Here is an 18,855-nt window from a genome sequence, read left to right as displayed (position 1 = left end):
TCCGCCCTGGAGCCGGGGCTGCAGGAATAACCCCGCACGCCCCGCTGTCCTGAGAGCCCCGAGCTCCCCGGCTCACGGGAAAACCGGAGCGGACCTGGGGCTGCCCCGCTCCCAGGCGCTGTTTGAAGAAACTCGAGTGCGCACTCGAGTTCGAGTACACACAAAGCTCCCGCGTCGGGAAAATTTATAAGGATGTGATTTACAGAGCACAACGGGGTTTAGGCACTGGACCTATCGAAGAAGTTACCACAACAATAACAAAGCAAGCAGTCGGGAGTTTCAGAGGTCCCTCGGGGACGCAGTGACTTCTACAAAACCAAAATCCAAATAAAACCTCCTCGATATCAGCATGTGCCGTTCCGGTTCCTGCCTAGTGAAAGAACTCTGTGAAAAAGAACAAAGTAGGACTGACTTACTTGTCCAGAATGAAATACAAATCAAATCCTCCGTAGCAGGCAGGACCACCATTCTCTCTCTTTCCGCCGTGTCCATCACAGGTGAGTGTAAAAATTGCTAGGAAGACACATTTGAAGCCAAATCTCAAGATGCTTTGCTTTGCAATGGCCATTATATCCAGAGAGGAGGAGAAAAAGAAATCTCTTCTTCCAAGGCTCCTTTATTTCACAGGTTTCTCCACAAAAGCCATTCAATGACCTTTAAATATATATATGTATGTTGTATTCCTCAAAACTCCACTTGCAACAGTTGTCCACAGAAATTGCAAGACTTTCCCCCTTGTTTCCCTTGCACTTCTGTTTCTTGGTTTCAGATTTCAAGATGCACAATACTGTATTTCACTTTTTTTTTTTAAAGGGACTTGACCCTCAGTCTCCCTTGCAGCTCTCGGAACGCAGCACCATTGTTTGGCAAGAGCAGGAGCAGCCTCCTCACAAATCTTGCTTTGTCACAGACTTCAGAAAATACAGGGAGGGTTTGTGGCTTCCCCCCCCCCTTAATTATTATTGTTATTATTAAAGATGGCAAGCTCTACTTTTCCTCAGCAAAAGAAGCTCAGAGAATGCCATCTCGTGGCCAAAGCTCGGGCCGAGCAGAGTCTGCTTTTCAGCATATTTGTGCACTGAGCACGTTAACACCCCACAGCAGCTGCAGGTAGCAGGACAGAGGCCGAGTGCTCACAGCAGGCACCCAGCAGGAAATCACAGCCTGGCCTGGGTTGGGAGGGACCTAAAGTTCATCCCATCCCCCCCCTGCCATGGCAGGGACCCCTTCCACTGCCCCAGGGTGCTCCAAGCCCCGTCCAACCTGGCCTTGGGCACTGCCAGGGATCCAGGGGCAGCCACAGCTCCTCTGGGAATTCCATCCCAGCCCCTCCCCACCTTCACAGCGGGAATTCCTTCCCGCTATCCCATCTAACCCTGCCCTCTCCCAGTTTAAGGCTACTCACCCTTGTCCTGTCCCTACATCTTTGTTTCCCACATAGGCACCCTCTGAGTTTAAAGACCTTTAAATACCCAGGGCAGCTTCACAAGAGTGAAAAGCCATGCCAGGCATCATGCCTTGCATTTTCTCAGTCCTGAGGGATACTCAGCAGTGCCTGTGCTTATGAAGCAGTCTGCCCCAACTCACCATCCTCACCAAACTCATTTCAACCTCTAAAGCCTAAACTCTTCCTCCTCCAAGAAAACTCAATGGAAAATGTAAATTAATCTACACTCACCTCTCCTACCTCCTTCCACAAGCACACCACAGGATCTAAAACCAGAGCAGGACAGCTCAAAAGGAACCCCTGTGCCAGTAAAAGCTAAACTGGACGTACCGGGAGTGGGAGCTCCCAAACTTCCCTCACAGACCCTCAGGCCAGACCAGCAAACCCATCCGCCTAAGTGCCAACACCTGGTGAGTGGAGCAGCTTCAGTGGGGGGTTCAGGGGATGCAATGCACCTGGCTCAGGCTTTCCAGCTGCCCTGCACTGCTTAAAGCATTGAATTTGCCTTTAAAACATCCTTCACGAAAGCAAACAATCTGAAGGAAGACCAGAGAAAGCAGCAGGGTGGGGTGCAAGGGAAAGCGACAAACTGTGGTAACAGATTGTGACAGAAGTGAAAATGTCCGAGTGCCACACGTGTCAGCCACCTCGGTGCACTGATCATCCAAACTTTGGGAGTGTTCTCCCTCCCACACCTGGCCATGCTCAGCAGTGCCCCGGCTCCATCACCCCCAGGATGGGTAACAGAGACGCGGGCAGATGGAACCTCCTCAGTCCTGCTGTCAAATCCTGGTCAAAGCTGCAGCTCTGGTCCCTTGGAGATCCCTTGGAAGCAAAGCTTGTACAGGGCTAGACAGGAGCAGAAACAGATGTTTTATGGGTAGCTGTGAAAAAGATGGAGCAGTCACCTGCTGGTCTGCAGATCCAGGGGATCTGGGTGCTCAAACCCTCCCAGGGGAGGCTGCTGGAGATGTCAAAGCACAGAGCTGTAGCTCCTGTGGCCAGCAAGGGTGCAAGGTGAGCGAGTAAGGTTTGGGGATTTTAAAGTTTTATACAGCTATTCTGGGCCAAATCAGTTTGTAGTTACAAAGTGGAGTTACCCAAATCCTGGGGCTGGGCATGGAGAGTTTTGTGTGTGTATTTGAACGTTGTGCTGCCCTAAGGAAGGGGATGAGAATGGTCTGTGGGTTCTCTTTTTGTGTGTGTGTGTATATTTTAAAAGAAAATGAGCTCAATGAAGGATGTAAAACACAGAAGGGTAGAAGAAAAGCTTCCCCTTTAGAGACTGATGTGCTGGTTTGAAAAAATTTTGGAAATACTTAAGCCAGCTTCAGATCTGAGGTATGGCTAAGACTCCTGGCCACAGCCAGATATGTCTTGTTGTCATCGGCTTGGGATCTCTGTCTGCCTAGAGGTTAAAAGCAGAGTGATAATCTCTTCCATTTGTTTCTCACTGGCTCTGAGATGAACAAATACTTCAAGTTAAAAAAAAACCCAAACAAAACAAAGAAAAAGCTGTACCTCAGGAAAATAACTTTGGCATGGAGTTAGCAGAGGGAAAGAAGAGGGAATGAAGGAGGAGATCAGATTCTTTGTGTAGCTGTGGGTTCAGACTGACAGAAGGCCCAGGAAAGCTCAGGGAAAAGCCAAGGAATGAAGCATCAGATGAAGCTGGGAGCACCCTGAGATGGAGGGAGCTGCTGACAAAGTGGAACACCGAGCTTTATGCTGCAGTTCTGAATTTCTTGAGGACTGATCCTCTTCATATGCCTGCCTTACGAGTGTGTATTTTTGTTTATGATATGGTTAGAGCAGCATCAACACTCAAGCTCATGTGGGACAGAGGAGGGGCATTGGAATTTGTCTGCCCTCCCCCCCCACTAAAAATGCCAGAAACAAAAATGTGAAGATTGCAGGTTGTGTGTGAGAGACCTACCAGTGCTCGGGAAGACTGAGTGCATTCTACTCTTTGTGTGAGAGCCAATAACGAGGTGTTTTAATTGCACACAGCTGTGCAAAGGGTAATTAAGCCCCAGCTGGTGCCCTGGGGTTTGGGAGCACCTTTGGGTGGTTCTGGGGCTGGTTCTCTTTGGCTCCCAAAGGTCTGACCACCTACATGGTGGGTAATGGCTTTTGTCAAGATCTAAAAATCACGTTCCCTGTTTTTCAGGGGGCATCAGGAAGCTGTTTCAGCACCGTGTGGAAGCTCCCTACACCACCCAGTGTTATTCTCACAATTAAATTCTCGCTGCACAGGAATTCCTGCTCCGTGTAGACACGTCCTTAGTCACTGGCTGTATCTCTGAGTGCTGTAATTCAGCACAGCTGTGCTGGTCCTGGCACCACGACACTCTCCCGGTGCTGTGGGATAGCGGACTCCTCTGGATGGGAGTTGGGTGACTTTTCCAACTCAGTTGTGCAACTCGAGGCTGACACTCAGTGGCCAAGAGGATTCTTTACGTCCCTGGACTGCTCTAATTTTTCAAGGGATCAAGAGCTCCCTTGTCTCTTGCTTTAATCTGACTTTTCCCTCTGTGATTTTATTTGCCTCTGCTGTAACATGTAAGTCTGCAATGCGTAATTTTTTTGGTGAGTCAAGTTTGTTCCACCAGCTTTTTTAACAGGGGCTGCTAACTCTGTGCACGGATGGAACTCTTCCCTGCAGAGTGTTACACTAAGCACACAGATGAAAATATATTACTTGTAATATAGTAAATAAAATAGAAGAAGATGTCACAGGGAATAGTGCCACCATAGTCTAAGAAGGTGTCCTGGTTTCAGAAATCAGCCTGACTGGGAATGAGTGGCAAAAGCACCCCACTGTGCCTGGCCAGGAGGCTCCATTCATCCTTGGCACGGGCTACCTCAGATTATTTCAAGTACCCAAAGTGGTACCAGTGGGTTTTTGGTATGGCTGCCTTGCAGATGGAGGAAAGGGCTTGCCCAGATCTCTGGGTGTGCATTGTGAATCGAGAGCTGGCAATGAAAAGAGCATTTGAAGGGCTCAAACGGGGCAAAATATTTTTGTGGAGGTATTCTTAGATGAAAAAGGGTAGAGTAATGACAAACAAGGAGTTAATCCATGATAAAGGAATTTAATTGATAGCTCTGCTCACCAATTGATCGGTTTCAGTACTCAATCCTCATGAAGGAACCTCTTGAAAGAGGAGATGCCAGGGAATAACTCCATCAGGGCTGGCTTTGGACAGCAGCTGCAAAGCTGCAGCTGGAGCATCCACACAAGGTTCAAGAAAGGTATGATTTTCACACATAGTTATTGTTATGGCAGTATGTGAGGGCCAGGTATTGGAGGACTTCAAGTTTGATGCATGACCCGAGATTGAATTGTGGTCCTTTAAAAACAAGAAAAGAAAAACAATTACCATGAGACATAGACTAAGATGCTGTTAAGTGCTCTGTGCGTTCACTGACAGCCCTTAAGACCTGGCACATTGCAGTTCCTTTTCAATCCCATTGAGCCCTCCCAGGTGACAGAGTCAATGCTTAAAGCAAAGCAAGCAGTGAGGAGGGGGATTAGGCACCATCCTGAGCCTGAGCTGAAAAACATCTTTCCATGAATGGGCTGGAGAAAATGAGCTGGCAGGAAGGCTCAGAATACTTCCATGGTGCTTCAGAATTAACTCCTCTGAGCAAAACTTAGTTTCCTTGGATATATGTAAAACAAATATATTTTTTTCCCATCGGTACAAGAAATTGTATTGGAAGTGATCAAATTACAATTAAGGTACCCACAGCAACTCAGCTGATTTATGCCCATCTCCATAGCAATGGGTGCCTTTCTACAGGAGGATGCTGGTGTTGCTCAGAGCCAGGCAGGTTCTGAAGGATTGCTGCACTAGGAATGTTTGAGCTGTACGAGGGACAGATTCCCTTGGAGAGCCCAAAGAGCACCAGCTCTGTGGCTCAGCAAGGAATGCCCACAAAGACGTGCTCTTGAAACCCCTTTGGCATTTCCCGTGCAGAAATCGGGGCTCTATGGCACTCGCTCCTGGGAATCCCGATGGCTGGGCATTACACGGTGAGGCTGCTGGCAGTTCACGGGCCCAGGCATATGGGCTGTGACGTTCTGCAAGAATCCTACTCATTAAAGCCCTGGGGAATGCGACTGCTGCCACTGAGAAAAACCTCGAGGGATTGAAGCCGCTTGGCTTAGTGTTGTGAAGCACCGGGGTTGGTGGCTGCCTGGATCACACTCGTCAGCAAGCTCTGCCCTGAAGGACAGCGGTTCTTAGAATGACCCATTTTCTTGACTGGGCATTACAGGGGAGCTCAGTGTGGGTTGAAACACTCCGGGCCCAAATCGAAGCCCCCTTAAGCTTTGTGGAAAGCAGCTGTAAGGGTTTGGTTTGGGTCATTTCTGGGGGCTGTGACACCACCCTGTTGCAGTCCTGATCTGCGGAGATGCCAAACCCTTTGTGCAACTGCTGCAGCCCTTGGTTTGTGTGCACCTCAAGGTGCAAGAGCAGCAATTGTGCCTTGGTCATTCCCTAAGGGAAACAAATACCAGGTCACTTAGAGACACAATTCCCATGCTTGCACTCACCGTGAACTTCATAGGCCACGTAAGTTGTGAGTCCGATGCACATAGAGAAGGTGTCTGGTCCATATGATTCAAGGTCACGAACAATTGTCTTGACAAGGGTGAATGTGATTTCCTTCATAGGGGATCTCTGATGATTCTGGTTTTAAACATCACATAACAGCATTCAGCAAGATCAGTGTCCCAGTCCCTTTAATTCCAGGCGTACTCCTAGTTTTAGTTGTTATAAAGGTTTTAAGAGTAACCTAAGTGAGCTACAACATTGGCAAAACATGTAAACCCTCCACTGGAAGCATCTGAATGAGAGTATTCCAATTTTTCAAATGTTTAAAGTTATAGTGTTGTAAAATGTCATTGAAATTGATAAAAATATCTAATTAAAGGTGTGATGAACCTGGTCTTTAAAGTACCTGTTTGTTTTGAAAATAGCAAGGTCTTGCATATCTGTTTACTTTGCCTTAGTTATAACTTTCCAAGTAACTGCTCCTTTTCAATCTTACCCTGATGTGTGCAGCCAGCTGGGGAAGTGCATCAAAGCTGGGCATCTCTGTTCTGTTCATTATGGAAATGTAGCAAGCTTTCTCTGGCAGCACTTTGGTTGCCATAAAGCCCTGTAAAAGAAAGTTACTGACCACTTGGAATTTATTCTTTCAGTCATTAATATTGGAGTTACGTACATATCAAAAAAAGTAATAAACCAGCTTTTACTGAATGTGTGAGCAGTCTCCTCATCCAGGCTCTGAACAAGCCTGCTCCCTGCACTCACCGTGTCGTAGTTCCAGATGGTTTTCCAGGACCCATGGTTGGTCTTTTGCTCAATACTTGCCACAAGCCATTTCCTATTGATGGTCATAATTTGGTAGCCTCCACCAATGGAGATTTTCTTGCTTATATCTGTCTGTTGATGCTAGAAAAACAAATGAAAGAACACTTAGGCTTTCAAGTGCTTATCTCGCCAAGGCTTTAGGAAAATGAAAGGTTCAAGGAGATCTCATGAAGCGGGGAACATAGAAAGAGCAGCCATTCATGTGGAAATTGGTCACTGTACTCACGTAATCAGCAAGGGCTGGAGTCAGGACAAGTCCAAGAAGGACTGCAGTCAAAATCTGGAATGAAAATCAAATACAAAAGTGTACCTGCAGCTCTGGCTGACAAATCCGGTCATGAGAATCCTCCTTCCCTTTTCCTAATCTGATGTTTAAGGGTCCTCCTTTCATCCTGGCATTGCAACAGTGCCCTAAAAGGGAGTCACCCTTGCTTTACCCCAGGGTGCTGCACAGGAGACACATTTCCCACTTGCTCTTTCAAGAGCTGAATCTGCAGTTGTTTCTCAGACCTGTGCAGGCACACACAGGTATTTTACAAGAGTGGGGAGAAAGCTTTTCCATTTCTCGTGCTCTGGCATTACAGGGAAGGGGTTGATCCACTAGTGCAGTGCTCCAGTTGTGCAAAAGCGTTGACAATGATGGACATGGATTAGGCTTCCTGCTTTCTGAATCATGTACAGGCAAGCTGTGAAAAGATCCTTACCTCCTCAGCTCCTTTGGGGAACAGGGGCTGAGCTGCTCATTCTGGAGGAGCAAAATGTCCCCAGAGAAAGCCTTTGTGCTCTAGAGAGGCAGAAGCACTTCTGAGGGATAAAGGAATGGGTTTGGATCAAAGTTTCAGTTTATAAGGAAGAAAAGCATGCATACTTACAGGGAGATTCATCCTGACTGCAGAGCTGACGCTCCTGCAGGTAGAAAGAGCAATGTGAACCTCCCACCTTTTATATGTTTTCAGAATTAGGTGTGGAAGGGCTGAATGTTGCAATAAAATTATTTTGCCATTTGTATCCCTGCTGCATGTCACTGAAAATTATTTCCTGCTGTAACTACTTGATAAATATGGGGATTGTACTTCTGCAAATTTTTACCTGCTGGAGTCTGATGATTATGAGATAGGAGTCCAATTGTAGGCAAAAAATAAATAGGTTTTATAGCGTTTTTCTGATATGTACTGATTACTTTTGAAAATTCTCTTGAAATTTAAGACCAGATATAGCCTAGAGAAATAAAAATAGAAAAACTCTAAAAATCTTGCATTCAACAAAATAAGGAAAAGCCTTTGTACCTTCCAAAATGCACTGTACGTTCCCTGTAACCATAGCACCCACCAAATGTGGCCCAAATAGAACATGGACACTGAAAAAAACTGTTTTTCAAGAAATGGGCATTTCAAGCTGAAATATCCCACATATATGCAGGTCTGTAGTGGTCTCGTTGTGATTTTTAGGTGACAACAATATTTTTCTTCAGCTTGTCTCATTTTCTGTGGTGATGTAAATACTTATTGACAGTGGCAGTCATTCAGTTGGGGAGGTTTTTGAATATATGATATTAGTTTCAAGTTTCATTCTGTGAGCAACTTACAGCTATCACTGTAAAGATTCCAAAATTTCTTTTCAACTGCAATCCAGCCCATTATTGTAAAAAGGTGGTTTTTAAATATATATAGGCAAAAAAAACTTGTAACCAGTGCTGCTTTTGCAGTATTAAATAAAATTCTGGTCCTGGTTTCACTGAGGCAACTCTGAAGTCCAAAGGGACATTTTTATATGTACTGCTACACCAAAGGGGGGGGTCACATTCCTGGTTATTTAGGAGCAGCAGAGCTTGTGTGGATTTCTGTGAGAAAACACAGGGTTTCTGCATGGGCTCTGGGGTGAATCACTCTCTCCCCCAGCCCTGTCTGGCACTGCTGGAGAGAGGAACCATGCAGGATCCCTGGGAGCCAGGTGTTGTGTAGGCCTGAGTTTACCTAAAACATTCAGAATTGTGTCAAGAGCCGGAGCCCAGACCTTCCTGCAAATGCATTCACCCACTCATTTAATTAATAATGAATTAATTTAATTCATTTCCATGTATTAAAAATCATGGAAAACAACAGGATTTCAACAAGGGATTTACTCAGCTTCACTTGGAGGTGAGGAAGTAATCTGCAACCTTGTTGACCTGTCTTTATTTTGGAACACAGAGGCTGTCAGTAGCAGACTCACCAGGAGCTGGATAAGCGAGGTAGGAGGGAATTCCTCTGCACAGGGCTTGGATGCGTTTTCCATATGGGCTCAAGCTTTGGAGTCTGTTCCTCGAGATAATGAAGCGATTCTCTCTGGGTGGCAATTGGTAAGGCCCAAGTCCCTGAGCATCAAAGAAACAAACGCAGAAAACAGCATTTGGGAAAACCAAAACTGGAGTTCAGAACTCGTACACACTTCTTTGGAAACGGGGAAGGGGTTATTCCTGGGCAGTGCAACTTTAGAAGGAACTTTTACAGGGACTCAGCCCTGCTGAGAAGGTTCTCTTCAGTTCTTGGAGCCTTTGCTCAGTCAATTGGCTTTCACACCATCTGCATTTACCCTCCTACCTTGTCTCCTTGAGGTGGTGCAGGGAACTGTTTGTCAAGCCAAAACCTCTTGCACATTGTAGCAATGATGTTTTGTTTTTTTTAAAACCATCTTGAGTGTAATGCAGCCTTATTGAAAAAGAAAAACGAGTTCTTGTTGCAAACAATATACGATGAAAGAAAGAAGTGGATTACCAAAGATAAACAATTAAAAAAAAAGGCTTTATACAAAGCAAATAATCATTGGCAAAGAAAATACTGATCCTTTCAATGATATTGTTCAGGTAAATGTGTCATGGAAGTTGACAAGGGACTTTGGTAAAAGGTAAATTGCCTCCTCCAGCAATGTCTCATGTATGATGTGTTCTCCAGCTTAAGCACAACCCCAGTGCCAGAGTGGTGTGAACTGTCATTGTGGTGCTCCTTGGAGTTTTCCTTCATGTTCCAATTTTTGGAAAAGATTAAAGGAGGTAAGGATTTAGCTTCCTGGATTCCCAGCAGTGTTTCACTCAATAAAGCATTACCTCTAGTAGCCATGTTTTGGGGAATTACTGCGCTTGGAGACCAGATTAAAGGGGAGATAATTTCTGGCCTCAGGGAGGAGGCTGGGAAGCCGTTAGTGCTGTTGTGTCAGACTTACATTCAGGCTTTATCCCGAGCTGGTGTCCATGACCTACCTGGAGCTCTTAGTGGGACTTGTGGGAGTGACACTGATTGTATTAGGAACATTGGTTGCCTGGCCAAGGCAGGGAACAAGGGATAATCACTTTCCCCTGACAGCCTTGGAACATTATCTACCTGTATCATAGCCTGAGTGGAACGGTGCCATTGTTACCAACCTGGGATACGGCCAGGGCGGAAATCTCCTGGGGACTAAGGACAATCATCTCTTGACTCTACAACCAGCAGTGCTAAGTGAGGCCTTTGAGCTCTCCTGGACTGCAGTGGGCTCCACAAGCACTTCCCTTGGAGTGGGATGTCTCCTGGAGCTTGCAAACCCGCAGGTTTGCAATACTCAAAAGACTGTCTCTGAAGACTGGGCTGATAGCCCCCACTCCTCGAGGCTCAACCCTCACCCATTGAGAAATGCAAAGGCATTTGACCTGTTTCAGTGAACTCAAGGGAAATTTTTAACAGGTACTTTTGCACACATAAATAATGATATAGACAGCTCTGGGCCTCTGTGTGTACATGAGGAATGATTAGGGTATGAATGTTGCTATCTTGGATCTATATTTTAGTCTTTGTTGTAACTGTAGTAAACCCTATTGAATCACCTTGTAAATGAGTCAATGATTAAATACTCTTAAACCCTTTGAACCCTCACCCTTTGTACCCCTGGACTCTGTGTATGCCATTCTAAAGTGATTTTAATTTGACTTTCCCCTGCAGGTTTCATCCCTGCAGTAAGCAATAGACTAAACCTTGCCATTGAACTCTGTTGACCTGTACTTTCACAAATTCATGTTAAAACCTTCTTTTACCAATACCTTTCATGGTGATTCTTTAAGTGACTGAAACCACTCATTCACAACACCCTGTTAGCAAGAGCTGGAGCCAGGAAACCACCGAGAAGCAATCACAATCTGGAAGGAGTATTTGAAATTCACAACGTTTTAACATCGTGACTGCTTATCTTCCATCAAGTTATTTTCTGTCTTAAAATAATTCTGACTTCCAGTTTACTTTGTGTACAGGCTCAGCACTTTCTGCAGTGGGATGCAGCTGAAGAGGATTTAAATGTGCAGGAGAATATTTGTTATGATGAAAAATTCATTTGTGATAACTATTGTGAAAAATTATCTTGGACGCATTTCCATGAACATAGAATTGGTCCAAACTTTCATTTTAAAGGATTTTGATGAAAAAGATCTGAGTGCACCTGAGTCTTTCATGTCTCACGGTTCTCCTATGCTCTCAGCAAACAGCTGAGCCCTAACTTTATGTGACTTGCTGAGACTGCTGATTTGCCTCTGAGTCGTGAAGGAGAGCATATTGTCCTGTGGACGCCTCCCGTGTGTGTGCCGCCCCTGGAACAGAGCACTTCTCTCTTTCCCGTTTGAGTAGGCATGTGGAGTTCCATCCCTGCCAAAAGGGAGATTCCACCCCTGCAGTCCCCACCCCTTTGGCATTTTCACTCTGTGAGCCCTACAGAAATCACTAAGAGTTCACTCAGTGCCAGGAAAAGCTCAAAACCGTTTAAAAGCTGCCCAGCCTTAAGAGTTTTGTGGGAAAGTGATAGGTGTACTTACAGGGAACTCCATTTGGATGGTAGGCCAGGCCAGCTCTGCTGGTAATTGATGTGTATTCTTACTTTTTATACATAATATCCCAAAGTTAAACCTGAAAATGGGTTTACCTTATTGGCAGGTCCCCTGTGTTCACAGAAGCATGACGAGTTTCCTGGGGAAGTGCTCTGATAAGAGCAGGCTTTGATACCAGCCTGATTGAATTCATTGCATACAGGGAACTGAAAGAAAACTGGTCATGCTAAGCTCAATGTATTTAACAGTAACTTTCACATGGAACAAAATGATCACCAGAAGCAGAGCACAGATTGCCAGTAAACTTGTAGTGACGCTTTGTGCCGATGTGGCAAAGGACTCAGCTTGAAGTCGTACCTATAACCAAAACCACTGTTCAGACCAAGGGAGGTGCTAATCTTGCTGTGTTAAAAATGTTCAGTGAGTCCCGGGAGATCACGAGGTTGGCTCTAAACCGTAGGAATTGCTGAGTTCTTCTGCTGACCTTCCTTTCCGAGCTCATTCAGCATCTGCTTTCTGGTTGTCAGACATGGCCCTGAGAATCTTCAGAATCTTCCCAGAGCTCCTTCAGGAGAGTAGCAGCTGATTATGGACTAAGGGCTGATTTGAGAAAGGGCCCATAAACTAGAGGTAGCAAAACATGTGTGAGGGAGGAGCAGTGACATGGGGCACTTTCTGTCACCTGCCACTTAGGAAGTCGATTTTAATCTTTCTCTGACTTTGACAGTGATACACAGAGCCATGGCCCAGGAGCCTGTGGTAATTTGGATTTGCTTTTTCCCTGTGCCTGTTCCAGGTTCCAGAAGCAGCACTCCCAGAGGAGCTCACTTGCCAACTCCCAAAGTGCTTTGTATTTGAGAGCAGTTCTGCCAGTCCCCGTGTGCTGACTGTGCCCTTGGCTGCAGTTCAGGGTGGGTTTGCACACTAAAGCTTCCTCTGCCTTGCCAGAACGGCGCGACGGGGACTCGGTGTCGCTCGGAGCTGATGTCTCTGAACACTCTTCTCCTGTGCCATCCACTGCTGAGGATCATTGCTGCAGCTGTTCCTGCAAAAGCCAGGGGATCTTGCTTTCTTTGGGAAGGGGGAGGCCCAGTTCTCACTTGTGCTGCTCAGGGCCACACTGTGTCCTTCTGCTCCTGCCTGGGGCCTTGCTGGGGGTGCCGAGGAGGTGCAGCAGTCTGCCAGCACTGTGAGCGGAGCACTCGGCTTTTCATCTGTTTCACATCCACTTCGTACTTTGCTCAAGGTGTCAAATACGGTGAATGAAAGTGATAAATTGCTGATGGACTGGGGGAATTAAAATAACTTGTGTAACATGAAGAAGGAAGGAGATTGGCAGCAACAAACTCCTGCTTGTCTCTTCACTTCTGGGACTGATGTGGGCTCAGCCAGGTAGTTCAGATACCTTTGCCTGGGAGGTGCCTCAGTGAGCTCTGCATCCTTGCAACCTGCTATAGAATAAAGCCTCTGGGGCCAGTCAGAGTATGCCAGAAACTGAGGGATGTTGTATGGCTGGTATTGGTACTAAAGACAGATTTGTATTCACCTGGATAACCTGGGGCATCCTTCCATTTTTGTTAGAGAAGAGGGAATACTCAGTCTTGATTGTAAAGATTTGAGCAACAGGAATCCCCACCTTGTCCTATTTTAGGAACAGAACAACTCTGTAAATCCCACAAAGGAGGCTCCTCTTCCCCTAAAAAAGGCAAATTCACTGCTTTGCACTTCTTTCCTTCTGCCTTTTGTGCCCCCTGAATCAAGATTTTTAATGTGAGGCATCTTCCCCTGAATGCGGAAGGAAGGTCCCAACTGTGAATGCCTTGTTTGTACTGCACACACCCTGGGACTTGCCCAGCTCTGTGGGTGTGCCCTGTATTGAGAGCTGGCATTTGAAGGGCTTAAATGGGGCAGAAGGGAGATAATAAAAATATTTTTGTGGAGGTGTTCATAGATGAAAAAGGGTAGAATAACGACCAACAAGCTGGAGTTAATCCATAATGAAGGACTTTATTTGAAAGATATGGTTACCAGTTGATCTGTGTCAGCATCTAAATCCCCAAGAACATCTCTAAATGGAGATGTGAGGGAAGAATGGCATCAGGGTTTGCCTTGGGAGCAGCTCTGGAGCCTCTGTACTTGATTGAAGAAAGGTAAGGTTTTCAGGCCTTGATACTGCCACCACAATAATTCAGGTCCACGAGTTTGAGGACATCAAGTGAAACACACGATCCCTGATTCAGTTGGGGTCCTATACAAACAACATGAAAAAAAAAAAAGAAAAAAAAGAAGAAAAAAAAGAAAGGCACTGGCTTAGATGCTGTTGAGTGCTCTGTGCAGCTGTCTGTTGACAGCCCTTAATACCTGGCACATTGCACTCATCTTTTCAATCACATTGAGCCCTTTCAGCTTAAAAGCAAGTTTAAAGCAAAGCATGCCGTGAGGTGGAAATGCTGCTATGCCAGAATGCAACATTTGGAGCCTCAGCTGTAGAGCGTTTTCCCAAAGAGGGTAGGAGACAATCAGCTTGGAGAAAGGCTCAGAATACTTTGATGGTGCTTCAGGATTAACTCCTCAGAGTAAAATAATTATTTGAATATATTTCAAACAAATATAGTTTTTGAGCTCAATAAAAGAACTTCTATGATTAAGAAACTGGCAGCATCTCAGCAGGTTTATACACATCTCCATAACAGTGCCTGCTCTTCTACAAGGATGCATGTCTGTTGCTTAGTTTCTGTCAATCTCAAGGTGCAAGAACAGCAATTGTACTTTAATCATGCCCCAAGAGAAACAAATGCCAGGACACTTAGAGACACAATTCCCATGCTTGCACTCACTGTGAACTTCGTAAGCCATGTAGGTGGTGAGTCCGCTGCACATAGAGAAGACGTCTGCTCCATAAGACCTGAGGTTGTTGACCAATCCATTGGCGACAAAGGTGATGTGCTTGGTAGGTCTTCCAAAACCGATCTGGTTCTAAAGATCAAATAGCAGCATTGAGCAAGCTCAGTGCTGGGATCTGGTTCCTGCTAGGCCTATTCCTAGGTCTGGAATGAGGACTCGGGGCTGGCTGTTTGAGTCCCAACTGCCTTTAGGGACACCTTTCAATCCCCTTGGGGCCTGTGGGAGCACTAGCAAGCCTTGAAGGCAGCTGCAAAGGCAGAGCTCGTTCTAAGGGAGTCAAGGTGCAGGGAGCCCGAGGGGAAGTGGCAGCGCAAGGAAAGCGCTGAAGAGGAGAAGAGGAGTGTGGCCGCTCTGTGTAGCCAGTGCTGGGCTCCTTGCAAAGCATTTGCTCAGTCCCTGCCCTCGGCCCTCAGAGGCACTCGGGCTGTCGGCTGGAAGGCCGGCAGCAGAAGTGTCTTCCTGATTTCTTTCTGCCCTACAGGTCTTCCTGCTATTTAAACTTTGGATTTTTTTAAGGACTCAGTTCTCAGATTTCAAGGGAAGCTGGTGTTTAGCAAAGGTGAATATGCTGAATGCTGAGATCATTTTTATGATGTCTGTGCTAATTTGGTGGGCTGAACTAAAGAAACATGATGCATAGTTTTCTTCAAAAAGATTGAAAGCTTACTAAAATATTATTCAAGAAAACTGAAACACTTTTTCTTCCCTTATTAGATTTTCTAGACTTTGAGAATGGGACTTTATGAAATGTACTGAGCACAGAATCTAAACTCTTGGTTACTAAGTTAGTATAAAAAGTCAATCGAAAGAATGATGTAAATCATTGTGAAAATAATCTAGCTAATCTGGGACTTGGATTCACATGATTAACCTGCACTAAAGGCATCCCAACGAGGATATGGTAAGTTTTGAAAGCTGTCCAATGATGTAACTGAAAAATATCACTGAAAATATCAATGGAAATAGCCATTAAAAAGGCTTTTAATTAAGCAGTTGATTAAGAGGGTTTTGAAAATAGAAGTGTTTCAGACAAAAAAATGAATATCAAATACAGTACAATATTCCAAGCAACAGCTGACTGTGACTCTTACCCTATTCTCTGAAGCCAATCTGACTAGAGCATCAAAGCTTGGCATCTCATTTTTGTTCATGGTAGAAATGTAGCAAGTTCTCTCTTGCACCACTTTGGTTGCAATGATGCCCTGTAAAATAAAGTTATTAAAGCACACAGTTCGGATTTTCACCTAAAAAGACGGGATAAAATCTGGATAAAAAGAGTAACAAATGCAGAGAGTTTTGACCTCAAATCATGGACTCAGAATGGTAAGAATAAAGAAACAAGCCCCGTTCCTGGTCCCAGCTCTACCAGCAGCCAGTCTCTTCGTACGCTTAGTGAACGAGCAGCCCCCTGCCACTCACCGTGTTGTAGTTCCAGATGGTTTTCCATGAAAATTGTTCGCTCCTTTGCTCGATAACCACCACACGTGTTTGACTGCTGAGGGTCAGATTTTGGAAAAGACCACCGCCAGAGACATGGCAGTTGTTATCCATCTGCTGAGACTGAAAAGCCAAGGGAAAGAAGACGTTTAGCCTTTGAAGGGAGACAGTGATGTCCCCAAAGCTTTAGAAAAATCCCTGCTACAATAGAAGAAGCGCTGGCCCCAGGACAGTGCCGGCACTGCCCTCATTCTTTTCCAAAAGACCCAGAATCAAGGCTGTGGCATTGGGCAAAGGCCCTAAGAATTCTTTTCAAGCATTCAGTGAATCATTGCTGCATCTGACAGCTGTCATCTGGTGCCTTCGGAGGTTGATGCGTGCAAGACCACTGGCCACAGTCAATCCAGGCTCAAGGTCTTGGATGGAAACCTCTGCTGACCCACGGCTCTGTTTCAGCATCTGCACCCTCGAGCAGGAAGCTCTCGAAAGAAGAGATGCCAGGCCAGAAGGGCATCAGGCTTGGCTTTGGGCAGCAGCTCTGGAGCCCCCCCATTTGGTTCAAGAAAGGTAAGGGCTAAGGTTTTCTCACCTGCCCATTGCCATTGCAGTACTTCAGATCCACAACACTAAGGACATGGAGGGTAATGCATGATCCCAAGTTCACCTGGGGTCCTTGGAAAGCTAGAAAAGAAAAGACAAAACCCCATGAGTTAAAAGACCTTGGTTGCCTTTTTACAGGAGGATGCTGGTGTTGCTCAGAGCCAGGCAGGTTCTGAAGGATTGCTGCACTAGGAATGTTTGAGCTGTACGAGGGACAGATTCCCTTGGAGAGCCCAAAGAGCACCAGCTCTGTGGCTCAGCAAGGAATGCCCACAAAGACGTGCTCTTGAAACCCCTTTGGCATTTCCCGTGCAGAAATCGGGGCTCTATGGCACTCGCTCCTGGGAATCCCGATGGCTGGGCATTACACGGTGAGGCTGCTGGCAGTTCACGGGCCCAGGCATATGGGCTGTGACGTTCTGCAAGAATCCTACCACGTGCAGGTCATTAAAGCCCTGGGGAATTCCAATCGTTGGCCCTGAGAGAAACCTCGAGGGATTGAAGCTGCTTGGCTTAGTGTTGTGAAGCACCAGGGTTTGGTGGCTGCCTGGATCACACTCATCAGCAAGCTCTGACCTGAAGGACAGCGGTTCTTAGGGCAACCCTTTTTCTCTGCCTGGGCAATACAGAGGAGCTCAATGTGGCCCAAAACTCTGGGTCCAAATTTAAACCTCCTTAAGGTTCCCGGAAAGGACCTGTAAGAGCTTGTTTCAGGTCACATATGGCAGCTGTGACACCACCCGGTTCCAGTCCTGATGGGCGGCGATGCCGAACCCTTTGTGCAACTGCTGCAGCCCTTGGTTTCTTTCCCACTCAAGGTGCAAGAACAGCAATTGTGCCTTGGTCATTCCCTAAGGGAAACAAATACCAGGTCACTTAGAGACACAATTCCCATGCTTGCACTCACCGTGAACTTCGTAAGCCATGTAGGTGGTGAGTCCGCTGCACATAGAGAAGACGTCTGCTCCATAAGACCTGAGGTTGTTGACCAATCCATTGGCGACAAAGGTGATGTGCTTGGTAGGTCTTCCAAAACCGATCTGGTTCTAAAGGTCAAATAGCAGCATTGAGCAAGCTCAGTACCGGGATCTGGTTCCTGCTAGGCCTATTCCCTAGGGGAAAGGCTGGGGAAGAGGGAGACGCTCTCCTGTGCCCCATAGGAAAACTGAGTCGGGCCAAGTGCAGCAGCAATGCAAAGTTCTGAGCTGACCAATGCAGTTTGGTACTGAATAGTCTGTGAGGGACTTTGAGGTCTTGGCATGTAAGAGAATTAGGGCCCTTGAAGGGCTTCTCAGAGAAAGGGTTTGCCAGAAACCTGCGGAGCTCAAGGTTCTCAGAAAAAGCGGAGCTGAGGGAAGGAATGGTGCAGCCCCTGTTTTCTTTCAGCAAAGGATTCCTATGAAGAATTCTCTAGCCCCACTACTGTTGAGAGAAAGAAAATCCTGCCACTTGTGAAAACCTCATTCTCTCCAGAAGATAAAACCACATGAAGAAACAGCCCAATGAACTTCAGGGTCAAGACACTGCTATTCCTTGGGAATCTTACCCTGCTCTCTTGTGCCAGGCGGGCCAGATTATTGAAGCTGGGCATCTCACTTCTGTTCATGATGGAAATGTAGCAGGTGTTCTGTTGCGTGACTTTGGTTGCAATGACGCCCTGTAAATCAAGTTATTGAGAACTCGCACTTCACTCTTTCAACCCTTGGGAGTGGACAAAACCCATTATTCAAACAGGAACGAATGCCCAGAGTTGCTACCAAAAATCATGGACTCAAGATGGTCAGAATACAGAAACAAGCCCTGTTCCTGGCCCCAGCTGGAGCAGGAGCCAGTCTCCTCGTCGGCTTTGTGAACGAGCAGCCCCCCTGCCACTCACCGTGTTGTAGTTCCAGATGGTTTTCCAGGACCCGCTGATGCTGTTTTGCTCAATGATTGCCACATGCCATTGCCTGTTGATGGTCACAATTTGGGACTGGCCACCAATGATGACTTGTGTGTTGTTGCCTGGGATGTTGCCTGGGATGCCGGGAATCTGCTGAGACTGAAAAGCCAAGGGAAAGAAGACGTTTGGCCTTTGAAGGGACACAGTGATATCCCCAAAGCTTTAGAAAAATCCCTGCTACAACAGAAGAAGTGCTGGCCCCAGGACAGTGCCGGCACTGCCCTCATTCTTTTCCAAAGGACCCAGAATCAAGGCTGTGGCATTGGGCAAAGGCCCTAAGAATTCTTTTCAAGCATTCAGTGAATCATTGCTGCAT

The 18,855-nt window shown here is 46.2% G+C and overlaps 3 protein-coding genes across 3 annotated transcripts in view; all 3 read right to left on the bottom strand.

Annotated features, from left to right (window-relative positions):
* ANTXR1 (anthrax toxin receptor 1) overlaps positions 1 to 939 on the bottom strand; it is a gene marked incomplete at its 3' end in the record, with an annotated part of 83,939 nt that extends 83,000 nt beyond the window's left edge. Inside the window, exon 1 of the mRNA XM_017744683.1 lies at positions 417 to 939. Within this exon, the coding sequence (XP_017600172.1) occupies positions 417 to 568 (152 nt within the window). The remainder of the gene's footprint in view (positions 1 to 416) is intronic.
* Positions 940 to 3,627: 2,688 nt separating this feature from the next.
* Positions 3,628 to 7,760, bottom strand: GKN1 (gastrokine 1). Its single transcript, XM_017744692.1, has 6 exons — positions 7,707 to 7,760; positions 7,061 to 7,114; positions 6,775 to 6,915; positions 6,509 to 6,619; positions 6,012 to 6,147; positions 3,628 to 4,800 (listed from the first exon to the last, which is right to left on the bottom strand). Exons 1-6 carry the CDS (start codon positions 7,716 to 7,718, stop codon positions 4,712 to 4,714), a joined length of 543 nt encoding a protein of 180 aa, XP_017600181.1. The 5' UTR covers positions 7,719 to 7,760; the 3' UTR covers positions 3,628 to 4,711.
* Positions 7,761 to 13,667: 5,907 nt separating this feature from the next.
* LOC108449185 (gastrokine-1-like) lies at positions 13,668 to 18,849 on the bottom strand. Its single transcript, XM_017744690.1, has 8 exons — positions 18,474 to 18,849; positions 18,144 to 18,254; positions 17,505 to 17,643; positions 16,587 to 16,678; positions 15,980 to 16,120; positions 15,652 to 15,762; positions 14,494 to 14,632; positions 13,668 to 13,904 (listed from the first exon to the last, which is right to left on the bottom strand). The coding sequence occupies exons 2-8, from the start codon at positions 18,201 to 18,203 to the stop codon at positions 13,816 to 13,818; spliced, it is 771 nt and encodes a 256-aa protein (XP_017600179.1). The 5' UTR covers positions 18,204 to 18,254; positions 18,474 to 18,849; the 3' UTR covers positions 13,668 to 13,815.
* Between the last annotated feature and the right edge of the window lie 6 nt (positions 18,850 to 18,855).

This window comes from Corvus brachyrhynchos, unplaced genomic scaffold (assembly GCF_000691975.1).
Source record: "Corvus brachyrhynchos isolate BGI_N302 unplaced genomic scaffold, ASM69197v1 scaffold119, whole genome shotgun sequence".
Taxonomy (NCBI): Eukaryota; Metazoa; Chordata; class Aves; order Passeriformes; family Corvidae; genus Corvus; species Corvus brachyrhynchos.
The sequence above is the reverse complement of the archived record's forward strand: the minus strand, read 5'-3'. Positions and strand labels throughout refer to the sequence as shown.

What these genes read in the sequence shown, in the direction of transcription:
- GKN1 (XM_017744692.1), bottom strand. An exon ending in CTCCAGCCCTTGCTGATTAC is followed by an intron (nt 6,916 to 7,060) that starts GTGAGTACAGTG and finishes TTGTTTTTCTAG; the next exon opens with CATCAACAGACAGATATAAG. An exon ending in AGCTGGCTGCACACATCAGG is followed by an intron (nt 6,148 to 6,508) that starts GTAAGATTGAAA and finishes GTTTAAAACCAG; the next exon opens with AATCATCAGAGATCCCCTAT.
- LOC108449185 (XM_017744690.1), bottom strand. Translation starts at nt 18,203, where the DNA reads ATGAACAGAAGTGAGATGCCCAGCTTCAATAATCTGGCCCGCCTGGCA. An exon ending in CCATCTGGAACTACAACACG is followed by an intron (nt 15,763 to 15,979) that starts GTGAGTGGCAGG and finishes TTTATTTTACAG; the next exon opens with GGCATCATTGCAACCAAAGT. An exon ending in GATTGGCTTCAGAGAATAGG is followed by an intron (nt 14,633 to 15,651) that starts GTAAGAGTCACA and finishes TTTGATCTTTAG; the next exon opens with AACCAGATCGGTTTTGGAAG.